The 22,408-nt window shown below is 43.8% G+C and overlaps 1 protein-coding gene across 1 annotated transcript; it reads left to right on the top strand.

The window, feature by feature from the left end:
• The first annotated feature begins 9,063 nt into the window (after positions 1 to 9,063).
• On the top strand, positions 9,064 to 11,455 carry LOC135528981 (homeobox protein GBX-2-like). Its single transcript, XM_064957946.1, has 2 exons — positions 9,064 to 9,596; positions 10,948 to 11,455. The coding sequence occupies exons 1-2, from the start codon at positions 9,064 to 9,066 to the stop codon at positions 11,453 to 11,455; spliced, it is 1,041 nt and encodes a 346-aa protein (XP_064814018.1).
• The last annotated feature ends 10,953 nt before the right edge of the window (positions 11,456 to 22,408 follow it).

Genomic DNA, 22,408 nt, shown 5'->3' with positions numbered 1-22,408 from the left:
GGATCAAGAAGGTCATTCTGAGAGAGATAGCGGAGAGCTGGCCAAGGACGGCACGTTCAAGAGTTTTGGAGAGAAAAGAAAGAAGGGATACTGGTCTGTAGTTGTTGACATCGGAGGGATCGATCTGTATATCTAACCTTTTTCAGAAGGGGTGCAACTCTCGCTCTCTTGAAGACGGAAGGGATCTAACCTCCATCGGTCAGGGATGAGTTGATGATCTAACCTCCATGAGGTAAGGGAGAAGGTCCCCGGAAATGGTCTGGAGAAGACCTCCATCTCTATATCTAACAAGCTCAGGTTGTTGGGCTATATCTAACGGCCGTCACAAGAAGCGAGATTTCATCTGGAGAGAGAGGGGAGAAAGAGGTCAGAGCACAACCTAGGGCAGTGTGAGCAGAACCAGCGGTGTCCATTTGACTTAGCAAAACGAGGATCGGATGTCGTCGACCTTCTTTTCAAAATGGTTGACGAAGTCATCTGCAGAGAGGGAGGAGGGGGAGGGGGATTCAGGAGGGAGGAGAAGGTGGCAAAGAGCTTCCTAGGGTTAGAGGCAGATGCTTGGAATTTAGAGTGGTAGAAAGTGGCTTTAGCAGCAGAGACGGAGGAGGAAAATGTAGAGAGGAGGGAGTGAAAGGATGCCAGGTCCGCAGGGAGGCGATTTTCCTCCATTTCCGCTCGGCTGCCCGGAGCTCTGTTCTGTGAGCTCGCAATGAGTCATCGAGCCACGGAGCGGGAGGGGAGGACCGAGCCGGCCTGGAGGATAGGGGACATAGAGAGTCAAAGGATGCAGAAAGGGAAGAGAGGAGGGTTGAGGAGGCAGAATCAGGAGAAAGGTTGGAGAAGGTATGAGCAGAGGGAAGAGATGATAGGATGGAAGAGGAGAGAGTCCGGGGGGAGAGAGAGCGAAGGTTGGGACGGCGCGATACCATCCGAGTAGGGGCAGTGTGGGAAGTGTTGGATGAGAGCGAGAGGAAAAGGATACAAGGTAGTGGTCGGAGACTTGGAGGGGAGTTGCAATGAGGTTAGTGGAAGAACAGCATCTAGTAAAGATGAGGTCGAGCATATTGCCTGCCTTGTGAGTAGGGGGGGAAGGTGAGAGGGTGAGGTCAAAAGAGGAGAGGAGTGGAAAGAAGGAGGCAGAGAGGAATGAGTCAAAGGTAGACGTGGGGAGGTTAAAGTCGCCCAGGACTGTGAGAGGTGAGCCGTCCTCAGGAAAGGAGCTTATCAAGGCATCAAGCTCATTGATGAACTCTCCGAGGGAACCTGGAGGGCGATAAATGATAAGGATGTTAAGCTTGAAAGGGCTGGTAACTGTGACAGCATGGAATTCAAAGGAGGCGATAGATAGATGGGTAAGGGGAGAGAGAGAGAATGACCACTTGGGAGAGATGAGGATCCCGGTGCCACCACCCCGCTGACCAGAAGCTCTCGGGGTGTGCGAGAACACGTGGGCGGACGAAGAGAGAGCAGTAGGAGTAGCAGTGTTATCTGTGGTGATCCATGTTTCCGTCAGTGCCAGGAAGTCATATCTAGGGACTGGAGGGAGGCATAGGCTGAGATGAACTCTGCCTTGTTGGCCGCAGATCGGCAGTTCCAGAGGCTACCGGAGACCAGGAACTCCACGTGGGTCGTGCGCGCTGGGACCACCAGATTAGGGTGGCATCGCGGCCACGCGGTGTGGAGCATTTGTATGGTCTGTGCAGAGAGGAGAGAACAGGGATAGATAGACACATAGTTGACAGGGTACAGAAGAGGCTACGCTAATGCAAAGGAGATTGGAATGACAAGTGGACTACACGTCTCGAATGTTCAGAAAGTTAAGCTTACGTAGCAAGAATCTTATTGACTAAAATGATTGAAATGATACAGTACTGCTGGAGTAGGCTAGCTGGTAGTGGCTCCATCTCTATGTTGACACTACACTAATCAAGTCGTTCATCGTCGAGTGTAATAGTTTCTACAGTGCTGCTATTCGGGGCTAGCTGGCTAGCTAGCAGGTTGATTGCGTTACGTTACCTTAAAAGAACGACAATAGCTGGCTAGCTAACCTAGAAAATCGGTCTAGGCTACACAATTGTCTTAGATACAAAGACGGCTATGTAGCTAGCTAGCTACGATCAAACAAAAACAAACCGTTGTACTGTAATAGTTACTACAGTGCTGCTATTCGGGGGCTAGCTGGCTAGCTACGTTAAAAGAACGACAATAGCTGGCCAGCTAACCTAGAAAATCGCTCTAGACTACACAATTGTCTTAGATACAAAGACGGCTATGTAGCTGGCTAGCTACGATCAAACAAATCAAACCGTTGTACTGTAATGAAGTGAAATGAAAATGTGATACTACCTGTGGAGCGACGCGGAATGTTGACCGGGTAGTTGGAGTTCAATTCGGTAGAGGTTGGCTAGCTGTTGGCTAGCTAGCTAGCAGCATTTCCTACGTTAGGACGACAAATAGCTGGCTAGCTAACCTCCATCTAAATTAAGATAATCACTCTAAGTCTACACACTCTAAACTGCACAATTATCTTGGATACAAAGACAGCGAAGACAACTATGTAGCTAGCTGACACTACGCTAATCGAGTCGTTCAGTTGAGTGTAATAGTTTCTACAGTGCTAGTGGACAGTGGATGTTAGCTAGCTGCTTAGCTAGCTGCTGGGCAGATACGTTAGGACGACGAAATACGAATTATGCAATTGTCGTTGATACAAAGACGGCTATGTAGCTAGCTAAGAAGAAATTGCTAAGATTAGACAAATCAAACCGTTGTACTATAACGAGATGTAATGAAAAGTTATACTACCTGCGGACCGAAGTGTAGATGCGACCGCTCGCTCCAACCGGAACCGGAACTTCGGTTCTAACCTCCATCTCCATATCTCCCCTCCATCTCTATATCTAACCTCCATCACTCCATCTCTATATTTAACCTCCATATCTATATCTAACCTCAAAATCTAACCTCCATCTCTATATCTAACCTCCATATCTGTACCGAACCTCCATATCTAACCTCCATATCTGTATAACCTCCATATCTGTATCTAACTATCTAACCTCCATATCTAACCTCGATCTGTATATCTAACCTCCATCACTCCATCCAACCTCCATCTCTATATCCACCCTCCATCACTCAATCTACCCTCCATCACTCAATCTACCCTCCATCACTCCATCTACCCTCCATCACTCCATCTACCCTCCATCACTCCATCTACCCTCCATCACTCCATCTACCCTCCATCACTCAATCTACCCTCCATCACTCCATCTACCCTCCATCACTCCATCTACCCTCCATCACTCCATCTACCCTCCATCACTCCATCTACCCTCCATCTCTATATCTAACCTCCATCTCTATATCTACCCTCAATCTCTATATCTACCCCCCTTCCTAACCTCCATCTCTATATCTAACCTCCATCTCTATATCTAACCTCCATCTCTATATCTAACCTCCATCTCTATATCTAACCTCCATCTCTATATCTAACCTCCATCTCTATATCTAACCTCCATCTCTATATCTACCCTCCATCTCTATATCTACCCTCCATCTCTATATCTAACCTCCATATCTATATCTAACCTCCATATCTATATCTAAGCTCCATATCTAACCTCCATCTCTATATCTACCCTCAATCTCTATATCTAACCTCAATCTCTATATCTAACCTCCATCTCTATATCTAACCTCCATCTCTATATCTAACCGCCATCTCTATATCTAACCTCCATCTCTATATCTAACCTCCATCTCCATATCTCCCCTCCATCTCCATATCTCCCCTCCATCTCCATATCTCCCCTCCATCTCCATATCTCCCCTCCATCTCCATATCTAACCTCCATCTCTATATCTAACCTCCATCACTCCATCTCTATATTTAACCTCCATATCTATATCTAACCTCAAAATCTAACCTCCATCTCTATATCTAACCTCCATATCTGTACCGAACCTCCATATCTGTATCTAACCTCCATATCTAACCTCCATGTGTATATCTAACCTCCATCACTCCATCCAACCTCCATCTCTATATCCACCCTCCATCACTCCATCTACCCTCTATCTCTATATCTAACCTCCATCTCTAAATATACCCTCCATCTCTAAATATACCCTCCATCTCTAAATATACCCTCCATCTCTAAATATACCCTCCATCTCTAAATATACCCTCCATCTCTATATCTAACATCCATCTCTACATCTAACATCCATCTCTATATCTAACATCCATCTCTATATCTAACATCCATCTCTATATCTAACCTCCATCTCTATATCTGACCTCCATCTCTATATCTGACCTCCATCTCTACATCTGACCTCCATCTCTACATCTGACCTCCATCTCTATATCTAACCTCCATCTCTATATCTAACCTCCATCTCTATATCTAACCTCCATCTCTATATCTAACCTCCATCTCTATATCTAACCTCCATCTCTATATCTAACCTCCATCTCTATATCTAACCTCCATCTCTATATCTAACCTCCATCTCTATATCTAACCTCCATCTCTATATCTAACCTCCATCTCTATATCTAACCTCCATCTCTATATCTAACCTCCATCTCTATATCTAACCTCCATCTCCATATCTAACCTCCATATCTAACCTCCATCTCCATATCTAACCTCCATCTCTATATCTAACCTCCATCTCTATATCTAACCTCCATCTCTATATCTAACCTCCATCTCTATATCCATACTCTATATCTAACCTCCGTATCTTCATCTCCCCTCCCTCTCTATATCTAACCTTGATCTCTATATCTACCCTACATCTCTATATCTAACCTCCATCTCTATATTTAATCTCCATCTCAATATCTACCCTCCATATCTGAGCTCCATATCTAACCTCCATCTCTATATCTAACCTCCATCACTCCATCTAACCTCCATCTCTATATTTAACCTCCATCTCTATATCTAACCTCCATCTCTATATATACCCTCCATATCTAACCTCCATCTCTATATCTAACCTCCATCTCTATATCTAACCTCCATCTCTATATCCATACTCTATATCTAACCTCCATCTCTATTACAAACCTCCATCTCCATATCTAACCTCCATCTCCATATCTCCCCTCCATCTCCATATCTCCCCTCCATCTCCATATCTCCCCTCCATCTCCATATCTAACCTCCATCTCTATATCTAACCTCCATCACTCCATCTCTATATTTAACCTCCATATCTATATCTAACCTCAAAATCTAACCTCCATCTCTATATCTAACCTCCATATCTGTACCGAACCTCCATATCTGTATCTAACCTCCATATCTGTATCTAACCTCCATATCTAACCTCGATCTGTATATCTAACCTCCATCACTCCATCCAACCTCCATCTCTATATCCACCCTCCATCACTCCATCTACCCTCCATCACTCCATCTACCCTCCATCACTCCATCTACCCTCCATCACTCCATCTACCCTCCATCACTCCATCTACCCTCAATCTCTATATCTACCCCCCTTCCTAACCTCCATCTCTATATCTAACCTCCATCTCTATATCTAACCTCCATCTCTATATCTAACCTCCATCTCTATATCTAACCTCCATCTCTATATCTAACCTCCATCTCTATATCTAACCTCCATCTCTATATCTAACCTCCATCTCTATATCTAACCTCCATCTCTATATCTACCCTCCATCTCTATATCTAACCACCATATCTATATCTAACCTCCATATCTAACCTCCATCTCTATATCTAAGCTCCATATCTAAGCTCCATATCTAACCTCCATCTCTATATCTACCCTCAATCTCTATATCTAACCTCCATCTCTATATCTAACCTCCATCTCTATATCTAACCTCCATCTCTATATCTAACCTCCATCTCTATATCTAACCGCCATCTCTATATCTAACCTCCATCTCTATATCTAACCTCCATCTCCATATCTCCCCTCCATCTCCATATCTCCCCTCCATCTCCATATCTCCCCTCCATCTCCATATCTTCCCTCCATCTCCATATCTCCCCTCCATCTCCATATCTAACCTCCATCTCTATATCTAACCTCCATCACTCCATCTCTATATTTAACCTCCATATCTATATCTAATCTCAAAATCTAACCTCCATCTCTATATCTAACCTCCATATCTGTACCGAACCTCCATATCTGTATCTAACCTCCATATCTAACCTCCATCTGTATATCTAACCTCCATCACTCCATCCAACCTCCATCTCTATATCCACCCTCCATCACTCCATCTACCCTCTATCTCTATATCTAACCTCCATCTCTAAATATACCCTCCATCTCTAAATATACCCTCCATCTCTAAATATACCCTCCATCTCTAAATATACCCTCCATCTCTATATCTAACATCCATCTCTATATCTAACATCCATCTCTATATCTATCTCTATATCTAACCTCCATCTCTATATCTAACCTCCATCTCTATATCTAACCTCCATCTCTATATCTAATCTCCATCTCTATATCTGACCTCCATCTCTATATCTGACCTCCATCTCTATATCTGACCTCCATCTCTATATCTGACCTCCATCTCTATATCTGACCTCCATCTCTATATCTAACCTCCATCTCTATATCTAACCTCCATCTCTATATCTAACCTCCATCTCTATATCTAACCTCCATCTCTATATCTAACCTCCATCTCTATATCTAACCTCCATCTCTATATCTAACCTCCATCTCTATATCCATACTCTATATCTAACCTCCGTATCTTCATCTCCCCTCCCTCTCTATATCTAACCTCGATCTCTATATCTACCCTCCATCTCTATATCTAACCTCCATCTCTATATTTAATCTCCATCTCAATATCTACCCTCCATATCTGAGCTCCATATCTAACCTCCATCTCTATATCTAACCTCCATCACTCCATCTAACCTCCATCTCTATATTTAACCTCCATCTCTATATCTAACCTCCATCTCTATATATACCCTCCATATCTAACCTCCATCTCTATATCTAACCTCCATCACTCCATCTCTATATTTAACCTCAATATCTAACCTCCATATCTGTATCTAACCTCCATATCTGTATCTAACCTCAATATCTAACCTCCATCTCTACATCTAACCTCCATCTCTACATCTAACCTCCATCTCTACATCTAACCTCCATCTCTACATCTAACCTCCATCTCTACATCTAACCTCCATCTCTACATCTAACCTCCATCTCTACATCTAACCTCCATCTCTACATCTAACCTCCATCTCTACATCTAACCTCCATCTCTACATCTAACCTCCATCTCTACATCTAACCTCCATCTCTACATCTAACCTCCATCTCTACATCTAACCTCCATCTCTACATCTAACCTCCATCTCTACATCTAACCTCCATCTCTACATCTAACCTCCATCTCTACATCTAACCTCCATCTCTACATCTAACCACCATCTCTACATCTAACCTCCATCTCTATATCTAACCTCCATCTCTACATCTAACCTCCATCTCTACATCTAACCTCCATCTCTACATCTAACCTCCATCTCTACATCTAACCTCCATCTCTACATCTAACCTCCATCTCTACATCTAACCTCCATCTCTACATCTAACCTCCATCTCTACATCTTACCTCCATCTCTACATCTAACCTCCATCTCTACATCTAACCTCCATCTCTACATCTAACCTCCATCTCTATATCTAACCTCCATCTCTATATCTAACCTCCATATCTTCATCTCCCCTCCCTCTCTCCATCTGCACACCATCTCTCCATCTAACCTCCATCTCCTCTCCAGCTCTCACTTCATCTGAAGGCCCATTGGTAGCCTGGTCAGTAGTGAATGTGGACCTTCCACTGTTTGATCTAAGCTTCCTTTAGGTATAAGTGGACATGATATCAGGGAACAGTCTTTTCGTCATTCTGAAAAGGTGGAACAGGATTTTTTAAAATAAAAACACACAAAGCAACAACACATGCATACACACACACACACACATATTCATATTCGTAGGGTTGCAAAATTCCGTTAACTTTCAACAGATTCCCTGGTTTTCCAAAAATCCTGGTTGGAAGATTCCGAATTTCCTACTTATTTCCTCCAACCCGGACTTCGGGAAAACCAGGGAATTTATTGACTTTTTCAAAATTAATTTTGCAACCCTATTCAGTACAAATAGTTATTTTTATGTTTTATACATTTAATGTAAGGAAGACAGTTGTAGTCAATATGTGTGCGTGCATATTGCATGTGTAACCTAGCGAATTCCCATTTGCATTATGGTCCCTTAGGATGTGTATAGCCTTCGCTTTACAAATCCACATAATTGGCATTTATTTCCTAGACCCAGACCGAAGCCAGCCCTCACAGGTCTATGTGACGAATGACAGCTAGGCTAGCCCAACAGTTTAACAGCGACCAATGAAATGCGAGAGTGCGATGAGAGGGTGGTCCTTGCGAGTGGAAGAGCCGATCAAACAGAGGGAGCGTAATTTAAACTCCTTGCTTAACATCTGGATGTTGTAGAACGGAGTAGCATCACTCTACTCTCTAGAGTGAGTTAGACAGACGTGCGGAAACCGAGTATCATCGAATATAAGATTGTTGTTGTCAAATGGTCAGAACGTCAGCTACAACTCGAGGATATTGATTGGCACTTGGAATGGGCTTTGGCTCCCGCTATCCGAGCGCAAGGTAAACCAAAAGGGGCCACATGAGTTCTGCTATATTCGGAAACGACCACGGCTCCAAGTTGGTTGCTAATTCTGATGATCTGGACACATCTCCACTCTCCAGTATCGTGTGTCGACCATCTGCAATGTTGATGGAATGGTTGTATTTAATCGCGAGAAACGAACAAATAATCACGGGATTACCAAAACGTCGACATTTCTAAGGTCGGTTGTCTGTCGAATAACAACGTTGTGAAGTTGGTGACTTCCGAACCCAAGGAAGACTGCAGGTGTCATCGCCCCCTTCCATTTCTCCAGTAACATTTCCTTGATTGACATTCCTTCCATCAGATCATATGAGTGCAGCGTTCAGCCCTTCGTTTATGATGATGCAGCGCCCACTGGGAAGCACCACTGCCTTCAGTATCGACTCTCTGATCGGCGGTCCCCCTCAGCCCAGCCCGGGACACTTCGTCTACACCGGTTACCCCATGTTCATGCCGTACCGGTCAGTGGTGCTCCCACCGCACCCTCCGCCGCCCCCTGCCCTACCCCAGTCCGCCCTGCAGCAGGGGCTCTCGGCTACCCATCCGCACCACCAGATCCCCAGCCTCCAGAACTCTTTCTGCTCTAGCCTGGCTCAGGGCATGGCGCTCACCTCCACCCTGATGGCCAGCCTGCCTGGAGGGTTCTCGGCTTCACAGCAGCACCAGGAGGCGGCGAGGAAGTTCGGCTCGCAGTCTCTCCACGCCGCCTTCAATAAATCTCAGGACATTCGTTTGGATGGGGATGACGGAAAGACATTTCTAGGAAAGGAGTCCGCGACGCTTCCCTCCTACCACGACTCAGAGCCATTGCAGTCATCCACAGGTACAGTAAACTCTGTTTTGTCTGGACTCTGCTGGACAGGGTTGTTTACTTGACGTAAGGTTATATTGAGGAAACGTTTGACTGTGTTTGGGATTTGTGGCTGTCTTGTGCTTGGACGCACTAACTGTAAGTCACTCTGAACAAGAGCGTCTGCTACATGACTAAAATGTAACCTAATGTTCTTGGATAAATTAGATATTATTTGTAAGTTGTAAAAGAGAAGTTCAAAGCAAACACTAGTATTTATTAGGCATATTATAAAGATACATAAATAAATAAATAAATAATAGTGCACATTTGCGAGGTTCCTTATAAGAAGTAATTCGAACTCTAAACTTTATCTCATTAATTATGCTATTAGGCCTATTAGCTAACGGACCAATATTATCAATAGAGCTACGTCATCAATGTACAAAAAAAGGACCCAAGTGCCATTTGAGGATAACTTATAAGTTCTACTCCCTCGGTGTTGGCGTAGGCTATATCCTGTGCATTTCACATCAAATGACAACGATTAAAGTATAGTGATAGAAAGTGGCAGTTGCCCCTGAGTGAAAAATGTCTTCTTTTTTTAAACAAATTCTTTACATGGACGCTTACATATTTTGTCTTGAGAAGCTTGACATGATATCCGCATATCAAATACGTTTATTTCAGGCTTTTCAATGAATAGTGCCTGGGGGCAAACTAAATGACTAAATGAGCCTATTTTAATTGAAGGATGGGAAAGCGCCTGCAGTATTTGAATGTCTATAAAACTGTGATCAGAATTTAAAGTCGACCGAGTCATTTATATGAGGGTCTATATGTATTATGAAATACATGTAAGAAACACTAACTCCGGAAGTGCGTTTAAGATATTGTATAATATAAATCAATTGATTTTGTCTCTAAAATGAATGGAATTATAGTAAGCGCGGGGCCTATTTCATACATGATGTGTCATGATACAGCCGATGGGCCTAATTTGATAAATATTTACTTAAATATATGTTTACTAAAATAACTTTCACTTCACTTAAATACGTCCAGAGACATAATATAATTTGTTCCTAATTTGCTCCATAATATAATAAGCTATTGTTTTCCTCTAACACAATATGTAAAGTCTACTCGTGGGTTTTTACTCATGAAACGAAATGTTGATACAATACACACAACGTTAGTGATTAATCAAATGTAGAAGAAAAGTTGCTTGTTTTTTTAAAGCAAAATATTTATTTAAAAGTATAATTATGGTTATCCATTATATAGACTCATAAACTGTTGCATATCAGTCCATTATAGGTTACACGTTGTCATTGACTTTTCTATTTTGAGGTCAATATAACCTAAACTAACCTGTTCTATTTCCTTACCCACACAGCCAGAACCCACGGCAAAGAAGACCCGAAAGAGGACGAATGCAATAGAAGAGATGAGAGCTTCTCAATGGACAGCGATTTAGACTACAGCTCCGACGACAACATGACGGGTAACTCGATGTGTCAGAAAGATGATGGGGAGGGCAACGTGGATGAGGGCGTCCATGGGTCCAACGGCACTGGCAGCACCACGTCTACCGGTAAGAACCGGCGGCGGAGAACGGCGTTCACGAGCGAGCAGCTCTTGGAACTGGAGAAGGAGTTTCATTGTAAGAAATACCTGTCTTTAACGGAACGCTCTCAGATTGCGCATGCCTTGAAACTCAGCGAAGTTCAAGTCAAGATCTGGTTCCAGAACCGGAGGGCCAAGTGGAAACGCGTAAAGGCTGGTAACGTCAATTCCAAAACCGGCGAGCCCTCTAGGAACCCTAAAATCGTGGTGCCTATCCCTGTGCACGTCAGCCGGTTTGCAATAAGGAGTCAGCACCAACAGTTAGAGCAAGCCAGACCATAACATTTCTTTATGTTAAACCGATGGACGAAATACAGATTAAGTTAATAACACTGTTTAAAAACTGAAAAACAGCACACACGTTATTTTGGAATTGGACTACTGATAATCACAAACCAAGTTTATCCTTTGGTGAGTCTTTGTAAATCTTTGTAAGACAGAGGAGAGCAAATGAATTGATGGTACATTGCTTTTCCTCTGCATTACTGCTGAGTCGATCCACTGATGGTAAACTGATTAAATACCAAGACAAAAAAACTCAAAATGGTGACATATGTATCACCTTGGTTACGAGTGTAAATACCGAGATGGACCATAACTATAACCGCCATGGGACCAAATTGAGGACAATACAACAAGACAACAATACATCCAATTGTACATTTCCGAGATATTGATTAAAAATATAACCTACTTTTACGTCTGTTAGATTTTCTTTGAGGTTTGTGCTGCCGATTCTGAAGGACCTTGCTTGTATTATTGTTGTTTTTGCAGCAGGCGCAAACCTTTGTCCCAAAGGGAGCACTTTTATAATTTCTAATTTTACCCCCCCCCCAAACCAGTACACATATTGTACACATAGCCTACAAACACCTCAGACACCTCAACCATCAATCATCTCCTCCAAAAAGCAGTGGCCCTGTAAAAGCATCCTGCTTCTGTTCTGAGTTTGAGTTTGTTTCCATTGTTTCATTCCATGGTTGCTTGAATGATTTTTCTTCATTGTGACTTTTTCAACAGTCAAGGAGCACGCTGCTAATTTATTTAATATTGTGCAAAAAGTAACTAACATTCCACGACTTATTGAGTAAATAATAAAGTGTGCATTAAAGATGAACCATTAGCAATTGTCAACAATTTGTCAGTTTGTTTATTGTCATTCCATTCTTTAGCGTAATTACGCATGCGCGGGTTTACAGGTGCTTTCTTGAGTGCTGGGCTTCGAGTTGATCATGATATTTGAATTCCTTGGTTGATTATTATTTTCACCAATATATCAAATGTTCATTTGGGATTATTCAATTTGTTGTCTGCAAGTGACAAATATTATTTTCACAATCCACTAAGGAAGATAATTGCGTATGCATTTTATCTTTGAATTAAGGGTGATTAACGACACGATTTCGTTTAGATTTCATTTACAACACAATTTATACTATTATTATTAAGACTATTACTTGTAATAACCATGTCATTATACTATTATAATTAATGACTTTCAGAATTATATAATTTTTCCTGCACCAACTGTGAGTTGTGCAGATATTGCGGAGGCAGGACCAACTGTGAGGTTTACAGGTAATGCAGAGGACAGGTGAGGTTTACAGGTATTGCAGAGGCAGGACCAACTGTGAGGTTTACAGGTAATGCAGAGGCAGGACCAACTGTGAGGTTTACAGGTAATGCAGAGGCAGGACCAACTGTGAGGTTTACAGGTAATGCAGAGGCAGGACCAACTGTGAGGTTTACAGGTAATGCAGAGGCAGGACCAACTGTTTATCTCTCCGACAGTAGAGCCATGCAGTCAGCCAGGGAGGTGACAGTTTTACAGCTCTGCCCCTCTGCTCCAGCCACCCTCTGGAATTAAGGCCAACCTCGTCGCGTATGTTGGAGCAAATCAACCTGACGCATGCCAACAATAAATATGTAAGAAGATCTCGCTCGGCGACGCAATCTCGTGTTATGACAGGGGGTGGGTCCTATCGGCCAGGGTGAATGAAACTCCAAGGTTCCTCCAAGGCTGTGAGGAACACCAATTCCCATCCGAGTGAAACGTCACGAGCACGGCTGTTTAAGAAGGTCGCGGCCTGGTGTCAGTCTTGATTTTCGGCCTCACCTTGCCCCGGGCCCAGAGCGCCTCATTTACCGGGACAAAGAGGTGACTTGTAAGCCTTCCAGCGCGCCAATTGCTTTGCCATTTCATATTTACATCTATTGAGGTGGACAATTTCACAAATGTATTTTGATAAGATTGGCGACTAAAATACAACGCAGGCCTACTTGCAGGACTTTCCCCTTGTGATCTCTAAGGATCTCTGTTGGTCTATGTCATGTTCCGCACATGAATAGCCTGCGTTAAACTCCATCTGTCAGCGCTACCACAGTAGGTCTATAGTCTACCCTAAACATATTAAACCGTTTCAAATGTCACTAGGCTAAATTATAAAATAACATATTCTGATATTGTATTTATCGGTGTTATATAAACTAATTTAAAACAATATTGGTTATTATAATTCGCCTTTCTTGGAATATTAAATAGGCTAGGCTACACATTTTAGGACAAATATATTATTTAAATAAACAACGTTTTTTTTTTACAATGTTCTAAAAAGCAATTTGTAAAAAAAACGAGTTTTTAACAAACACATTTAGAGTTAAATAATATTGTCTACTAGACCTACTGTATATAAATGATACAAGTAAAACCCTCTATTCCAATGAGTATTGACTAAGCCCACAAGTGTCCTCAAATAACACAACCATCATTCTTTCACAGCTAAAGCATCCTCCAAGATGTTGTTGCAGTAGTTTAACGATCGTTCTGTCGTGTAGCCCCTCTCCGTCTCTCTGGCAGCATTTAGACAGCGCGCTATTCCCCCCCCGGCAACAACAACGCTATTATCGTCACGCGCATCATTTAACCCAGGCAAGCGCAGCACGTCACGCACCTGAACAACATTTTGATGTCAGTCATCGTTTGTAATTCGCACGCCATGATAACGCACAAATAACGCTGCTATGTCTTCGAAATAAACTAGAGGAAATCGGCTATGAATCCTGACATAAAAACAGGCAATTTAATTGACATGGAATTAATCTTGTATTATGAGGCCTACCGCCTATCCAAATCATAACGTTTACAGTCGCCTCTATTCAACCCACGTAAAATGTATTTTCCCTACTGATTCATCGTTGGAAATTCCCCAAGCACATTTTTTGATTATAAACTGAAATCCCAACTCGTCATAGTAGCAGAAAGAGTGAATTACTGTGAAACTCAGATTTATTGCGGCAGCTCGCGCTCTGGCTGAGCATCACTGACAGGCCTGGCTACAAGATGAGCTCTCATGACCCGCTCTGAAGGAGTGTGTGTGTCTGTATGTTGTCTTCTATTCCGCACAAACTCATGCACACCCCGACAGAGATCCACTCAGGCATTTGATTACTGGATACTTACAACTAAATATGTCCATTACACAATTACTCAAATACAGATTTGCTAGATTAGATTGTATTGAAAGAACACACACTGAGCAATTTGTGTAGCCTACTTGAGGAGGATGTTTGACAGAGAAAGCGATATGAGTATCGAGGTGAGAGGGAGAGATCTGACAATTGCCCCGCTAACTCTAATGAATTTTTTTGCAAATTGTAATCAAGCCGGGCCGTCGCGGTTGGCTGATAAATGAGGCCCAGGGGGATTGGATGGGACCTCCGCTTTTCACTCTAGCATGTCCCCCTGCACTAAATTAACAGCAACTTGTCGAAGCTTCAAATGAACCCCCAATGATTAATTCTGATGGAAAGCGAGCCACGAGACTCGCGTGACCTAATAGGCTCTGGCTTGAGAATGCTGCTACTGGAAATTAATACTCTATAAACCCCACATACACCAAGCTACACACACATCTCTCTCTGTGTTTCTCTCTCCCCAAAGCAAGTGAAATAGATAAACAAAAGTGAAATAAACAATAACAAATTAACAGTACACATTACACTCTCTCCCTCCTTCCGTCAAGTTCTGACCTTAGTTCCTTTGTTTTGTCTTTATTTAGTATGGTCAGGGCGTGAGTTGGGGTGGGCAGTCTAGGTTTGTTTTTCTATGTTGGTTCTTGTGTTCAGCCTAGTATGGTTCTCAATCAGAGGCAGGTGTCATTAGTTGTCTCTGATTGAGAATCATACTGAGGTAGCCTGGGTTTCACTGTTGGTTTGTGGGTGTCTGTTTCCGTGTGAGTGTTTGTCGCCACATGGTACTGTTTCGGTTTTCATCACATTGTTTATTGTTTTGTATTTCAGTGTTCAGTTCGTTTTTAATAAATCGTCATGAACACTTACCACGCTGCATCTTGGTCCGATCCTTACTCCTCTTCAGACGAAGAGGAAATCTGTCGTTACACCTTCAGTATCTCTCTTTCTCTCTCATACTGTAGGTGCAGGCCAACATATAGCAAATACACTACTAATATCAACAGAAAGATACAGAAAGATACAGGAACTAATACACTACAAATATCAACAGAAAGAAAATACACCCTAATACACTACAAATATCACAGAAAGAAACATGAACTAATAATATCAACAGAAAGATACAGGAACTAATACACTACAAATATCAACAGAAAGAAACAGGAACTAATACACTCTAATATCAACAGAAAGAACAGGAACTAATACAGAAAGATACAGGAACTAATACACTCTAATATCAACAGAAAGAGACAGGAACTAATACACTACAAATATCAACAGAAAGAGACAGGAACTAATACACTCTAATATCAACAGAAAGAGACAGGAACTAATACACTACTAATATCAACAGAAAGAGACAGGTCATCTCATTATTTAATTATACAATGATTACCAGTAATTGTTGCAACAATATTTAATGTACCTCAGTGCGAAGTCTCACTGAAGAGGTTTGACTTTGCTAAGGACAAATACATTTTCTTCTATACATTGTTACAATCTCAATCAAATCCATTATACAGTAAATGTTCAGAATAACTTAAATTATTCATTTGCAAGAGTCAGAAAACATACATATCATTCACATCCACATTTATGAACGTATTCCTAAATATTTTTTATACAACTTTAACATTCCACAGGAATCTTTAGAGTGATCATCTAATTTGTATCTAAATTAAAAACACATTTTTTTTTACTGCATAAAAGTGTATTTTTATTGAGAAATAATCAACTATTTGCTTGGAGAACGTGTTCCTTCAAAAGAGGGACTTCATTAACATACTAAAACTAAGATTGGCGGGAAGATTTAATACACACTGAAGTAATTTCAAATGCAAATGAAAATAGCGTTCGAGATTCAGCATTTTACATTAAGTTGGTTATTTCAGGTTCAGGTATGATTTATAATTACTATACTGTCCTAATTTGTCCACCACTTTTAGCAAAAAATACCATGAAAATAACTCTTGGGAAAAGCATTTATAAAGTGCAAGTAGAAAATAATATTCGATCATTTCCATTTCACCGAGAAAAAGACATGTGTATAGGCTACCATTGGCCATGTCGTTTTCAAGTCATTATTGTCATGTATTTATATATTAGTTATTTTCAGTGTTAGATATCTATGGAAATTGTGTGTTGAGGATGAAAATATATTTCTTGAACATCATTTCAGATTGAATTGGGGTTGAGACAATTCCAATACAAATTCAGTCTATTCAGCAGATTAATTGCAATTCAATACAATAATAAAAAACAAAACAAATTGCGCATTTTTCCCCTTCCTGAATTATATTTCAATTGAATTCATGAATTGATAAGTTTATTAAAGATTCTGACAACCTTAACCCAGAGTAAAGAATTAGTCATTTATACGGTCTCTATATCCATAGTATGCCCTGTCGGTATGGTTCACCATGGAGACAAATGTCATAACCAAACAGGGACACAGTCAGATACCTAGCTACTGGTCAGTCTGCTGGACGGTTTCCTTGGCCAGGTCCCCATGCAGCTATCTGTCCTCTGGATCGCGCTGCATCAGGCTCACACCATCACGGCACCTATCTACCGTTCACGCATCATTCGGCCACTCCCCTTGCATTCCTAATAGTTGTGTCTCTCGGAGCAGAGCGGTCTGTGCTACCCAGTCCTCTGCTCTACGACACCGTCCGACTCATCTGGTGCACCGTGTGTGTGTCTATCCTCTCGTTGAGGCCATAACAATACACACTGAGTTCATACTGATGCCCAACAACACAATGCTTGGGTTGGGACAGAATGCAGCGCTTTACATTGACTTGCCCTTTGACATGTACTTTCTGAGCCTTTACTTAGTAAACTGCTAAATGGGCATTTGAAATTATTTAAATATGAGGAAACTGATATCCAATAGAACCCCAGTCATCTGGAAAGCCCCCACCCCCCCATCTCTCCCCCACAGCATTACCTTTTACTGAGAAACCACTCTACCCCCCATCTCTCCCCACAGCATTACCTTTTACTGAGAAACCACTCTACCCCCATCTCTCCCCCACAGCATTACCTTTTACTGAGAAACCACTCTACCCCATCTTTCCCCACAGCATGACCTTTTACTGAGAAACCACTCTACCCCATCTTTCCCCACAGCATGACCTTTTACTGAGAAACCACTCTACCCCCCATCTCTCCCCCACAGCATTACCTTTTACTGAGAAACCACTCTACCCCCCATCTTTCCCCACAGCATGACCTTTTACTGAGAAACCACTCTACCCCATATCCCCCATCTCCACTCCCCCCCCCACAGCATGACCTTTTACTGAGAAACCACTCTACCCCCCCATCTCTCCCCACAGCATTACCTTTTACTGAGAAACCACTCTACCCCCCATCTCTCCCCACAGCATTACCTTTTACTGAGAAACCACTCTACCCCCATCTCTCCCCACAGCATTACCTTTTACTGAGAAACCACTCTACCCCCATCTTTCCCCACAGCATGACCTTTTACTGAGAAACCACTCTACCCCCATTTTCCCCACAGCATGACCTTTTACTGAGAAACCACTCTACCCCCCATCTCTCCCCCACAGCATGACCTTTTACTGAGAAACCACTCTACCCCCATCTCTCCCCACAGCATTACCTTTTACTGAGAAACCACTCTACCCCCACATCTCTCCCCCACAGCATTACCTTTTACTGAGAAACCACTCTCCCCCATCTCCCCCACAGCATGACCTTTTACTGAGAAACCACTCTACCCCCATCTCTCCCCCACAGCATTACCTTTTACTGAGAAACCACTCTACCCCCATCTCTCCCCCAGCATTACCTTTTACTGAGAAACCACTCTACCCCCATCTCTCCCCACAGCATTTTTACTGAGAAACCACTCTACCCCCCATCTCTCCCCCACAGCATTACCTTTTACTGAGAAACCACTCTACCCCCCATCATTTCCCCCACAGCATGACCTTTTACTGAGAAACCACTCTACCCCCCATCTCTCCCCCACAGCATTACCTTTTACTGAGAAACCACTCTACCCCCATCTCTCCCCACAGCATTACCTTTTACTGAGAAACCACTCTACCCCCCATCTTTCCCCACAGCATTACCTTTTACTGAGAAACCACTCTACCCCCCATCTTTCCCCACAGCATTACCTTTTACTGAGAAACCACTCTACCCCCCATCTTTCCCCACAGCATTACCTTTTACTGAGAAACCACTCTACCCCCCCATCCCTTTCCTCCCTCAATTCAATTCAAGTGCTTTATTGGTATGGGAAACATTAACATTGCCAAAGCAAGTGAAGTAGATAAACAAAAGTGAAATAAACAATAAAAGTTCAGTAAACATTACACTCACAGAAGTTCCAAAACGAATAAAGACATTACAAATGTCATTATGTATATGCACACATTCTCTGTCCCCCACAGCATTACTGTTTAGAGAGTAACCACTCTGTCCCCCACAACATTACTGTTTACAGAGTAACCACTCTGTCCCCCACAACATTACTGTTAACAGAGTAACCACTCTGTCCCCCCTCCCTCCCCTCCCTCTCTCTCTGTCCCCCACAGCATTACTGTTAACAGAGTAACCACTCTGTCCCCCCTCCCTCCCCTCCCTCTCTCTCTGTCCCCCACAGCATTACTGTTAACAGGATAACCACTCTGTCCCCCACAGCATCACTGTTAACAGGATAACCACTCTGTCCCCCACAGCATTACTGTTTACAGAGCAACCACTCTGTCCTCCCTCCCTCCCCTCCCTTACACTCTGTCCCCCACAGCATTACTGTTAACAGGATAACCACTCTGTCCCCCACAGCATTACTGTTAACAGGATAACCACTCTGTCCCCCACAGCATTACTGTTAACAGGATAACCACTCTGTCCCCCACAGCATTACTGTTAACAGGATAACCACTCTGTCCCCCACAGCATTACTGTTTACAGAGTAACCACTCTGTCCCCCACAGCATTACTGTTTACAGAGTAACCACTCTGTCCCCCACAGCATTACTGTTTACAGAGTAACCACTCTGTCCCCCACGGCATTACTGTTTACAGAGTAACCACTCTGTCCCCCACAGCATTACTGTTTACAGAGTAACCACTCTGTCCCCCCATCCCTCCCCTTCCTCTCTGTCCCCCACAACATTGCTGTTTACAGAGTAACCTCTGTCCCCCCATCCCTCCCCTTCCTCTCTGTCCCCCACATTGCATTGTCCACTCTGTCCCCCTCCCCCTCCCTCCCTCTCTGCCCCCATCCCTCCCCTGGCTGCTCTTTTCCTCACTTCCCCGTCTAATCTCTTTAATTACATCTGCTGTCGTGGCCTGCCACGGTCCCATTGTCTTCCCCTGTGCCTGGTGCTTTGTGAGGGCAGACCCCTGTCCGTCTCCCCCCACCTCCCCTGTGCCTGGTGCTTTGTGAGGGCAGACCCCTGTCCATCTCCCCCTTCTTGGCTGCTTTGTGCTCCCCTTGGCTCTCTTCCTGAATCCCAGAGGGCTGGAGAGGATTAAAGGGGTGTTATCCCATTACAGACAGGACATATAGGACCTTGCTCTAACGCCTTCATCTGCATCACACACACACACACACTGCAGTGCACGCACACACACACACACACACACTAGTGCACGCATAGACACACACACACTAGTGCACGCATAGACACACACACACTAGTGCACGCATAGACACACACACACTAGTGCACGCATAGACACACACACACTAGTGCACGCATAGACACACACACACTAGTGCACGCATAGACACACACATACTAGTGCACGCATAGACACACACACACACACACACTAGTGCACGCATAGACACACACACACACTAGTGCACGCATAGACACACACACACACACACTAGTGCACGCATAGACACACACACACTAGTGCACGCATAGACACACACACACTAGTGCACGCATAGACACACACACACTAGTGCACGCATAGACACACACACTAGTGCACGCATAGACACACACACACTAGTGCACGCATAGACACACACACACTAGTGCACGCATAGACACACACATACTAGTGCACGCATAGACACACACACACACACACACACACACTAGTGCACGCATAGACACATACACACCTAAGCACATTGGAACATGCAGACAGCCCAGAAGTACACCAGCACCCACGCAGACACACACCCACGCAGACACACACACACGCAGACACACACACACACGCAGACACACACACACGCAGACACACACACACGCAGACACACACCCACGCAGACACACACACACGCAGACACACACACACGCAGACACACACCCACACACACACGCAGACACACACACACGCAGACACACACACATGCAGACACACACACCCACGCAGACACACACCCACGCAGACACACACACACACGCAGACACCCACACACACACGCAGACACACACACACACACACAGACACACACACACACGCAGACACACACACGCAGACACACACCCACGCAGACACACACACGCAGACACACACACGCACACACACCACGACACACACACACGCACACACACACACACCCACGCAGACACACACACACGCAGACACACACACGCACACACACACAGACACACACACACGCAGACACACACACACGCAGACACACACACACGCAGACACACACCCACGCAGACACACACCCACGCAGACACACACACACGCAGACACACACACACACGCAGACACACACCCACGCAGACACACACGCAGACACACACCCATGCAGACACACACACGCAGACACACACCGCACGCAGACACACACACACACACACACACGCAGACACACACACCACGCAGACACACACACCACGCAGACACACACACACGCAGACACACACCCACGCAGACACACACACACGCAGACACACACACACGCAGACACACACACACGCAGACACACACACCACGCAGACACACACACACGCAGACACACACACACACGCAGACACGCAGACACACACCCACGCAGACACACACACACACGCAGACACACACCCACGCAGACACACACCCACGCAGACACACGCAGACCCACACGCAGACACACACACGCAGACACACACCACGCAGACACACACACCACGACACACACACACACACACACGCAGACACACACACACGCAGACACACACGCAGACACACACACACGCAGACACACACACACGCAGACACACACCCACGCAGACACACACCCACGCAGACACACACGCAGACACACACACACGCAGACACACACCCACGCAGACACACACACCCACGCAGACACACACCCACGCAGACACACACACAGCTTCATTCCAGGCTCACCGTAACATATCCATCTTCCCAGTTCCCACCAGTTATCCATGTTTTGATTTAACAGACATTAACAGTTATATTAAGAAGCATATTTTGTCTTTATTGAAAAGAGACACATTACAGTAGAAGACTGTATTAGGTATCAACACGGTACTGTACAGATGACACAAACTCAATAGAACAATAATAATAACAATAATAATTAGGAGATCAATGACAATTGGAATAATAACGCTGCTTGATGCTGATAGGTCACAATAGAGGTGGATGGACTAGACTGATAACTGAACCAAACCCAAGCAGTTAGGAGGAGAGAGATCTTCTTCCATATCTAGATAGCATTAGAACCATATTAAATCATTTGACTGGCAGTCGTCTCGGGTTGTGTAGCTACATACAGGATGAATG

Source organism: Oncorhynchus masou, unplaced genomic scaffold (assembly GCF_036934945.1).
Source record: "Oncorhynchus masou masou isolate Uvic2021 unplaced genomic scaffold, UVic_Omas_1.1 unplaced_scaffold_1068, whole genome shotgun sequence".
NCBI classification, from domain to species: domain Eukaryota; kingdom Metazoa; phylum Chordata; class Actinopteri; order Salmoniformes; family Salmonidae; genus Oncorhynchus; species Oncorhynchus masou.
This window is presented reverse-complemented; position numbering and strand designations above follow the sequence as displayed.

Excerpts from the sequence above, each read along its gene's own strand:
- LOC135528981 (XM_064957946.1), top strand. The coding sequence starts at position 9,064 with ATGAGTGCAGCGTTCAGCCCTTCGTTTATGATGATGCAGCGCCCACTG. Across the intron at positions 9,597-10,947 it reads GGTACAGTAAACTCTGTTTT|AACCCACGGCAAAGAAGACC; the intron begins GTCTGGACTCTG and ends CCACACAGCCAG.